At 43.4% G+C, this 10,725-nt stretch overlaps 1 protein-coding gene across 1 annotated transcript in view; it reads right to left on the reverse strand.

Annotated features, from left to right (window-relative positions):
- The window catches only part of LOC125632253 (lysine--tRNA ligase), a 35,828-nt gene extending 26,822 nt beyond the window's left edge, over positions 1-9,006 (reverse strand). The window contains exons 1-2 of the mRNA XM_048840111.2: positions 8,802-9,006; positions 3,182-3,257 (exon numbers count right to left, since the gene is read on the reverse strand). Of these exons, the coding sequence (XP_048696068.1) occupies positions 3,182-3,257; positions 8,802-8,839 (114 nt within the window). The 5' untranslated portion in view covers positions 8,840-9,006. The remainder of the gene's footprint in view (positions 1-3,181; positions 3,258-8,801) is intronic.
- Between the last annotated feature and the right edge of the window lie 1,719 nt (positions 9,007-10,725).

A 10,725-nucleotide genomic window follows, 5' to 3' on the forward strand; every position in this document is an offset into this window, starting at 1 on the left:
ATGGGGAGTAGCTGCTCTTCACAGTGCTTTTATGTAGTGGTTAAGATTTTAATTTAACTCCCGTTCATGATTCTAAACTCTTCTACAATCCAAAAAATCAACACACCCACTATGTTCAAACTGCAAAGTCAGCTGAGCAACTGACCACGGTAAATCAGCTTTGGCCATTAACTTCAGTTATGTTACTATAAAATCCAGCCTTGGTCTCAAAGACATTGATGATTTAAAAAACAAACCAACAAACAAAAACACTGCTTTGTTCTAGGCTTGCCTCTATAAAAATGAAGAGCCATATGTTGCTCTTGGGGAGTGAGGACTCACTTCCATAGGAGGAGGTTGCATACATCTATGAGGCCACACAGATGACATTTTGGATTAAAGTGGAGCTATAATATCAAGCTTGAGCAATGGGCCTCAACTGCTGAGTAGATTCTTACAGATTGTTCTAACAGAGCTATATCCCTTGTTCTTCAACCAAAAACCATTCACCATGCAACAGTACATTTTGTTGATGTAATTCAGGTGTAAATCTTATTATATCCCTCATGGTTATTGTACATTGGGCTGTATTCACCTTCTGGTAGAGTTCTAACTAGCCTGAGCACTAAATGGCATGAATTCCAAATAATTCACAAGGATACATGGGGAAATCTGAAATATTTGGAGATGGATGGCTATTCTGCATCAATGGAAAAAAATTTTCATTTGAACAAAAATATATATATATATATTTGTTCTATCATCTGTTCCAAACAGCTGAAGTGTTGAAGAGCTAAAAGGCAAACATCAGAATAGGATGGCCACCATAGCAGAGTCAATCACAATGGGACACAAATACCTTCTGTAACATATGAATAAGAACTCTGAGCTAATATTCCACCAACTACTGTGTCCTTTTGAAGCCAATGTACAATCAAGGGGGGAGGAAAAGAGGACCAAAGAAGATATTTTGAGACATACAGATCTGCTCATTATCTGCACATATTGCTCATGAGCAGCAATATTCTACCTTGTGACATTACTAATTCCTTCACCTCTGCAAGGCAGCTGGCTTTATTGAATGAACCAAGGGTGTTTCTTTCTAATGTAACTACTGAGTAATCGCTTGTACTATCACTTCTTCCACAGGTACCCATATGCTGGGGTGGAAAAACTGGCTTCCCCTCCCTTTTTAGCTTCCTCCTGCACCCCAACCTTTGAGAACACTTCACAGCTAAACTGAAAGTGATGTATTCAAGATTACATTTAATACTATTGGAGGCTAATTAAGGAACAGAGTATTCAGGACTTGTTCTCTTCATGGATGTGGAGTCTCATCATTAGAAAAGTGAAGCTGTATGTCTCAGTGCTACTACCTCCACTGCCTTGCTATGCTACAGTTTGTATAGTGGCTTATAATAATGTGTATATGAAATGCCGATAGACCCTGGTCATCAGCAGGTGGGATCAAACTGGGGACCTCTGGAACTTAGTGCATGAGCTTCTACCGCATGAGCTAAAAGCCAACTGGCTGTTTGCTAAGGCTATAGAGCAGACTCATTTAACTCTCTCTAAGTGGTCTTGGTGCCACTAGATGAAACCAAGAACCACACCCAGAAAGTGTGTGGGTTACATATAATCAACTTTACTATATAAAATGTTGGCCAAAATTTTCAAATATAGGTACCTAAACTTAAGGTGAATTGGTAGTGGACTATAGAATCTATTTGAAATCAATTAGTAGTGGTCTCAGAGTAGCCAGCTTTCTTCCTGCTTTGTACCAAGACAGCGGAACAAGTAGGAACAGGAGTCAGAGTTGGTGCTGTGGTGATTTTGACCGATTCTGATGTCAATATAATAGAGACAGAGATAAACATCTTGTGAGATTCAATTAAAACACAATGAATATCAAAAGTTGCCTCTGCGTCATATTGTTTGTTTTAATAGTGAAATGAGTTTTTATATGGTACCATAATTTACTTGTCACTTCACAGACCGGGGTGGGGGTAAGTAAACCATGATTACATGGATTCAAGGATGTCCATACAGGGGTTTGTACCAGTTTAACTAAACTGATTTTGAATTGTAATTATACCAGTCCAATTGGGTATAGACTCTTTGGGGTAGAATCCCCCAAAATTAAAAATTTTGCATATTTTGTGTGTCAAAACACCACAATATAATCACACCAGTTTCAATTTTTTGGTAACTTAAAAATACCTGTCAGCAAGTATGTCTGTAACAACACAGGCAGTGAAAGAGAGTGTCCCAAGAGTAGAGAGTTAAAGAAATGCCTATGACTACACCGTTCCTGTTTCTCGGTTATGCTTTTGTTGGGCGGCTCAGTCTGGCTGTGTCACGTGTGCCAGCTGGGCACATCTTGGGGGGGAAACTCTGCCCCCCTGGTCTTTTAAGTCAATTCTCCTTTTTTTGCCATACCCCCGTAGGGTTTACCATATTTCGAGTTTCCAAGTAAAGGATTCTGCCAGGAGTGCTGGATGGGTGTGTGTATGTGCGCACGTGTGTGCACACGCAGCAAGAGGGTATTTGGGTGTGCTGGAGAGGGCTGCATGGGTCCCCGCCACACCAGACACCTGCACACACACACACCAGAGCCCAGCCACAGGGCCAGATACCCATATCCCCTCCCACTGAGAGCCCCGTTGCAGGCTCTGAGCAGCTTCATTATTATCCCGCTGGGCAGATGACCTATACCTCCTGAAAGCGGGGAGAGGGGGAAGGGGAGGGAGAGAAGAGGACCACAATTTAAAGTTTTGATCACCCGCAGAATAGCTTGAATCACACCCCCGCCCAGCTGTCCTCCCCACCCCAGTCTCCCCTCCCAGAAAGCAGCAGCCCCCTCCCTGCTGCTCCCAGGTGTTGCTGCCTCTCCCCGTGGGACACAGCTCACTGGTTCTGGCAGCTACCATGCAGAGAGAGGGCCTGGTTGCACATGTGACCAAGCAGGGCTGGGTTCTGCTAGGTCCAGCAGCCCCTAGCAGCAGCCAGCAGCGCCAATTCTGCGGGAAAAATTAAAGTCTGTGCAGAACATTAACTCTGCATTATGCAGTGGCACAATTCCCCCAGGAGCAATAGACAAAATCTTCTTTGAATGGCCATTAGCAGCACATCTCAAAAGATTCAAAACAGTTTAAGTCCAGTCCTGCTTATAGTCAGTTATAGCTCAGCAGGGAATACTCACCTGGGGTCCATATTCCTCTTCAGGTTCTCCTTTTCCCTGGTCAGACACAGTCTTGGGCTTAGTTGTTTGAAAATCCCTGCAAAAGAAGAATCTCCACAGTGAATTCACACTGAACTTTCAGAGGACACTGCCAGTTCTTGTAGGCCCAATATGCTGCACCTTCCCCAAAAAAGCTAAATATGTTTTTAAAGGAGCTTGGTTACAAACCTTAATATGAATGAATTCCACCCCGATTTCTTTATATCAATGAAACAGCAGTGCCAACCCCAAGCTTTCAAAAATCATGATTCAGGCTCCGAAAACTTATAAGATTTAAAAAATAATAAATGCAGGGTTTTTATTTGCCTTCTTGGTTTTGAGCATTTATGTTTCATGCTTGCAAGCTTTCCTCTACAACAGTGAGGGTTAGAAATGTGCTTTTGTTTAAATTGAAGCTGAGATTCTTAGATAATCACCTGACTCCAGAAGCTGAGGCTTTATGAAGAATAAAGCCTCATGATTTTTATCATGAGAGCTGGCAACAGTGAGAAAAATAAGTGTATTTTATTTAGGGTCAAACACAGCAGCAGTGTTCATGAGGATCAAAGTGAAACTGAAAAGAATAAGACTATAAACAAAAGCAAATTACCATTGCCCAAGCCTAATGAAATGCAAGAAGTGAACCAAAAAGTTGAAGTATGGACTAGTACATTCATTATATTAAGTAAGATGAAAATATTTTAAATATCTAGTCATTTGTAACAAGTGAGGCTTTTTATATATGAAATCTTAATGTAATAGTGTGACTTAAAATCAAGCTTTTGTTTTTAGTCATATTGAGGAGATTTAATCAAATGTGTTACAGATCATGCTAGATATCTGAGTGGCTACACAAAGACTACATAGCAAGTGAACCAATGCCCTAGTATGCAACTAGGGGTGATATATTTCAGACAAATCTGAGGTCCTGCCCTTTGTGGTCATTAAAGATCCAATGGCAACTGCTATAGAAATTAGGGTGTTAACTCCAGGCAGGGTTCTGGCCAAATTCAGATCAGATAGTTACATTCCATTCACTTAAATTTCTCCTGAAGTTTCAAGTGGAAAAAAAAGTTATTTATCCTGGCCAAGCATTTATGTCCTAACTGTTGGTTGTTTTTTTCCTGAGAGGAGGAGGAAATGGGGGGTGTTTTAAATGTTGCTGTTCACTGTATAATGGCTGCCTTCCCACAGAACGGGCAGCATGTCACTGGGATCTGAAACTCAGTTCCTGCAGATGTGGTTTGTTCACTTCTTTGGGGCCCACTGATGAAAGGTTGTAGAGAAAGATCAGTCATGATGTTTAGTAACAATGGGCCTGATCCTGAGAGCCAGGAGTCAGTGGGAGCTGGGCTGCTCTTATCAAACCTGAGGATTCGGGCTCGTTAATGTTTAAAAATTATTAATACAAAATGGGCCCTGATTTATCCCTGCCCTGTGGCCCTTTTACTCCAGTGAGGCTAGCACAAGGGAACCTAGGGCAGGTGTAAGGCCCCCACCGTTGGGCAATACCCCGGCACAGAAAGCTCTACTAGCACTGTCAGCTCTATTCCAAACCTGAGCATAGGCTGGGCACAGCAGGTGCAGGGTACAGGGGGAGGAGGCAGACTGGGGGTGGGAAGGTGTTGCTGGGGAAGATCTGTTCCACTGGCAAGTCTATGTCCCTGCCAAGCCCCACAAGGGCCTTTGCAAAAGGGGCGCAAGTTACAGTAGCACAGTCCATTGCACTGGTGCCTGTGCAGGGATGGATCTGGCCCTGGTCAGGGCTAGTGGATTTGCAGGTGACTTCAGGTTGCAACATCCAGTACCGTTCACTAATGATCAATTAGTGGGTTGATCTAAAAAGTTTTAAGTGTTGAGTTTTCTGGAGGATTCATCCCCAACTGATTGCCAGCCACTATTGCCAGGGCTGTCTTGCCCTGCAGGACTCAAAGCAGAATTTCCATAAATATCAACTGCAAATTTCTGCCTGCACTGAAAATAAATCAGCTACCTACGGCACTGACATCGGCTCAAAACTCTGCAGTGTCTCAACCACAGACAGCCTCTTCACATCAGCAGCCTTATTGGATCCTTGAATCAGTTTGACCGTGAATAGAAAACTGAAGGGTAAATCCACTTTAGTTTCAGATGCAAAGAATACTCCAACATAATAGCACTACATAACAGCTAGATGGTGCTATTATGTTGGATTTCAGAGTAGTGGATTTTCAGAGCTATTATGTTGGAGTATTCTTTGCATCTGAAACCAAAGTGGATTTACTTTAAGTTTTCTGCTTAAAGAAGCCATGCAGAGAAAATTGATATTAAACTCAGTCCTGTAGCACCATCACAGGGACTATGAAATGGACTCCCACACTGTCAGTGGACTGCCTCACTGGGACTGTATCATCAGTGAGACAGCATACCATCAATAAAAACCACACACAAAAAAATAGGTGATGATCTAAGACATCCACTGCATGGTCACATTCCACCACCCAAGAGGCAGAAGTCCAGAAAGAGCTTTGCCTCTGAAAATCCCTTACCCCAAAATACCACCGTGGCAGGCTACAGAGTTACAAAAAATGCCAGTGATCCTGGAGAATCTGCTTCCTTCAGGACAATTCTCTTCAGGCACTGACCTCAAAGAAAAAACACTGATGTACTCTAAAAATCGAGAGAGAGCTGGGGTGGCAAAGATCTATGACAACATGATCAAGTGGAAGATGAGGAACGCCTCAGAACAGGAATGCAGAGAGACTAGAGAAACATTTAATCACTGCCCCACATCAACATCCTGTACCCCTGAGGAACTATTTGTGATAAGTGACAACACCAAGTCTTAGCTGTGGTTTTGGAGCAATGACCTATTATTAACCACTGGTATATAGGGGCCAGATTCTCAGCTTCTGTAGATCACCTAATCAATGGAGTTATGTTGGTTAGATATATACTGATTTACACCAGTTGAATCTCCATCAATTTTGATGGAGTTATGTTGATTGACATCAGCGGAGGATCTGGCCCTGAGAATTCTTAATAGCTACCACAAAAGAGACCCATAACTAGAAATCAGATAAATGGGGAAGAAATTTCTAAAGCAAGCATATAAAACTCTGATTTCTTCACAATCCAATGAATGTACACAACATCCTGCACCCATGCACTGCTGCCCAGAACCAACAGGTTATATGTAAGGAATGGACACATTCTTATCTGCCAAGAGATAATCTTGGACACTGTTCTAAATTCATTCCTTCACCAGGAATGGAAAGTTTCCTTGTCTTTGATGATTCCTCTAGAAATCAAATATTGTAAAAAAAAACAAAAAAAAAACACCAATCCAAAACTGCTTGAAGTATTTGTGTCCATTGCCACCCTTAGCATTCACAACCATAAAACCGAATATCTGAAATCGGCTGTTGCTCTGCTCTCTTCAAAAATGCATTATTGCAGGTGATGTAGTATCATCCCTGTGAATTGCACCTTTGGCCTCTGAAATTGTTTTCCAACTGTCTAGTGTCTTCACACTACGTTACAGTATTTTGCGCTTTATCCCAAAATTATGGCAAAGGAAAAACAGATGAAAGATCTCTGTGGATTTGTTTTCTCAGTCTTCCTAAACCAGAAACATCTTCCATCCAAAAGTTAACTACTTGTAGCCCAGCTAACCTTTACAAAAAGGAGTCTTATAACAAAATTATAGTTCTTCCTTCATCATATACAAGTTTTGTTTTTTTTTTACTCTAGTGACATAAAACTGGAATAATGGGTTCCATCTAAAATTGTCATACTTCCATACTTATGCTTGTAATCAATCAAACCAGCTGATTGGGCAAACTGTTGATATTTTTACTGGTGTATCTGAAAGGACCTTTTAATACACTAAGATGTACTATTAGGGGAAAGAAGAAGCCGCTTCACTGGATACACCTGACATTGTTAGGTACAGTAACTCCTCACTTGCATCCGATGAAGTGAGCTGTAGCTCACGAAAGCTTATGCGCAAATAAATTGGTTAGTCTCTAAGGTGCCACAAGTCCTCCTTTTCTTTTTGCGAATACAGACTAACATGGCTGTTACTCTGAAACTCCTCACTTAAAGTCATCCCGGTAACCTTACATTGCTGATCAATGAGGGAACATGCTTGTTTAAAGTTGTGCAATGCTCCCTTAGAAGTCTTTGGCAGTCACCAGCTTTGTCCACTGCTTGCAGGAAGAGCAGCCCATTGCAGCTAGCTGGTGGGGGCTTGGAACCAGGGTGTACCGACAGCCCCCGCCCGCCCCCCCTCCCACATCAGCTCCCCGCTCCCCTAAGTTTCCTGTGCGGCAGCCACCCAGCAGGCTATCAATTGCCAGCAGTTCAGCTGTCCCTCCCCCCACTGCCATGTGCTGCTCCTGCCCCCTGCTTTGGAGCTGCTCTCCAGAGCCTCCTGCTTGCTCTGCAGGGGAGGGGCAAAGAGGGGGGCTAACGTCAGGGTGTCCCCCTCTCCCCTACTCCTGCCCCGCGCTTATCCCTTCTCCATATAGAGCAGAGAGACCACAGCTGCTGTCTCAACGTCCTGATCTTTTTAAAGGCAATGTACTTAGAGTTGGGTCAGCACACTTAAAGGGGCAATGCATTAAATTGTTTGTTTAAAACTTATACTGTGTGTGTGTATATATATATAAATAAAATATAGTTTGTCTGGTGAAAAAAATTTCCCTGGAAACTAACCCCTCCTATTTACATTAATTCTTATGGGGAAATTGGATTCGCTTAAAGTCACATTTTTCAGGAACATAACTACAGCGTTAAGTGAGGAGTTACTGTACCAGCTTGAAACTATTTCCCACATTGGTCTACTCCTTCACGGACTGGGTCCTGTGTAAAACTTGGGATGGCTTCTTTGGAGTCATCACTACTTTGATTATTTCAGAGTCCTGGCCCTATAATGGGAAAATCTTCCAGTGACTGACTTTCACTCCAGTTGGCAGTCGGGTGACTCATTCCATGACATTATGTAAAATTGCAGAATTGCCTGTAATTCATCCCTGAAAGTCAGTAGACAGATACTATTCTTACCTCAAGAGAAAGAAGTTTAAAATAGAAATACGGACAGCCATAGCAATTAATGTGTTGCATCACAAAGAGGTGACCACGAATCATAGAAATACAGTAAGTAGAGCTGAATGATACCTATCCCCCACACTAAAGCAAGAAATGGCCCATTCGTCTCAAAACATGTATTTTCTTTCCAGAGCAGTTGAAAATATCAAGGTGTGGGGGGAAAAAACAACAGTATTTACTACATTTTCTACCGGCAAAATTAAAGAGAAAGATTTTCTCTTTTCCAGCTTGCAATCCCATAACGGATACTACTGGAACTCCTCATGCAATATATCGCAAGACAAAATATTAAATTGAGAGAAGGCAACGACAAAACATTAAGTGTAATCACAATTGCACGTAGCATTTATTAGAGTGCTTTATATGTTAATGAACTGACAATTAGTTTGCAAACAATACGTAAATTAGAACTGGAATATTTTCACTAAAAAAAAATCATTTAAAAAAATTGAATTTCAATTTTTTCACAACACTCCTCATAATGATGGCCAGTTTGGCAACAATGGCTTACCCTGAAGAGACAGCTGAAGTCTTTCCTGGATCTGTCATCTTTGCAAAGCTGAGAGCAAATGAAGTTACAGCATAAGTTACAGCATGGAATGCTTGATCTGTTCTTTCACTTAGCTTTATATGGACACTTGAAGGTAGTCACGTGAGTGTCAGAAATTTAGAAAGTGAAAGTTAAACTTCATGCTCTACCCTAGATTTATGACTGCTCTTGTTTTTTTAAGACATTAAATGGGCACCTATAAAGATTAATGAATTGAAAATGAGGAGATAATACATATAAGGGGATTTTTAATTGGGGTCCAAATGACTCAGGTTTAAAATATCTCCTCTTTCACCTTCCCTATCCAAATATAAACACTTATCTAAAGACTTGCAGCCACCACCCATTTACCAGAAAAGAGTCCGATTCCTTTAATTCAATACAGTGTGGTGTCACAGTGCCAGGTTTTTTTTTTGTTTGTTTTTTTTTACGTATTCAGCTCAGAGGAGTAGGAAGAAACATACTTCCTGTTGTTAAATGCTTACAGGAATTATGTTTTACTCTGACTCTTAGCCCTTGTCTACACTCACGGGTGGCAGGTTTGTAGAAATTTTGGAGGTACCCAGAACCCAGCCCCCCCCAAAGTCCGCCCCCACCTGCCTAAGGCTCTGGGATGGAGTTTGGGTGGGGTGAGGAGGTCTGGGGTACAGGCCTTGGGCTGTGGATTAGGGTGCAGGAGGGGTGCAGGCTCTGGGATGGGGCAGGAGGGGTGAAGGGTGCAGGCTCTAGGAGGGAGTTTGGGGGCAGGAGGGGTGCAGGGGTGAGGGCTGTGGATGAGAGGTTTGGGGTGTGGGAAGGGGCTCAGGCCTGGGGCAGAGGATTAGGGTGCGGGGTTGATAAGGGCTCTGTCTGGGGTGTTGGAGAGGCTCAGGGCTAAGGCGGAAGGGCAGCCTGCCCTGCCATTACTGAATGGGGGGTACTAGGACCCTGTGGCAGCAGTTGATGAGGGGAGCTGGGGGAGCAGAGTCAGCATGAGCTGCAGGTTCTGAGGCCTGGGGAGGTGAGCGGGGGCAGCAAGTGGGGGCCAGGGGAACACTCAGGGGAGGTGCGGGGAGGCAGCAGGCAGGGCCTGGGGAGAGACCCGGCCCCAAATGCCAGTGGAGCTGGGCTCCCATGCCCTGAATATTGCTTGAGCCCAGGCACCATGAGTGTATATAACTCACCGCCCATCTACACTACGAGTTTAGGTCGAATTTAGCAGCGTTAGATCAATTTAACCCTGCACCCGTCCACACGAAAAAGCCATTTGTTTACTTAAAGGGCTCTTAAAATTGATTTCTGTACTTCTCCCCGACGAGGGCATTAGCACTGAAATAGACCTCACCAGGTCGAATTTGGGGTAGCGTGGATGCACTTCGACAGTATTGGCCTCCGGAAGCTATCCCAGAGTGCTCCATTGTGACCGCTCTGGACAGCGCTCTCAACTCAGATGCACTAGCCAGGTAGACAGGAAAAGCCCCAGGGACTTTTAAATTTCATTTCCTGTTTGGCCAGCATGGCACGACCATGCAGATCTCATCCGCAGAGGTGACCATGGAGTTCCAGAATTGCAAAAAAGCTCCAGCATGGACCGAACAGGAGGTACTGGATCTGATCGCTGTATGGGGAGATGAATCCGTGCTATCAGAACTCTGTTCCAAAAGACAAAATGCCAAAATATTGGGGGGTGGGGGGAAAGGAATCTCCAAGGGCATGAAAGACAGAGGCTATAACAGGGACCAGCAGCAGTGCCGTGTGAAAATTAAGGAGCTCAGGCAAGCCTACCAAAAAACCCAAGAGGCAAATGGCCTCTCTGTGTCAGAGCCCCAGACGCTTCTATGATGAGCTGCATGCAATTCTAGGGGGTGCCCCTACCACTGCCCCACCCCTGTACATGGACTCCTAA

The sequence above is a fragment of the Caretta caretta genome, chromosome 2 (assembly GCF_965140235.1).
Source record: "Caretta caretta isolate rCarCar2 chromosome 2, rCarCar1.hap1, whole genome shotgun sequence".
Taxonomy (NCBI): Eukaryota; Metazoa; Chordata; order Testudines; family Cheloniidae; genus Caretta; species Caretta caretta.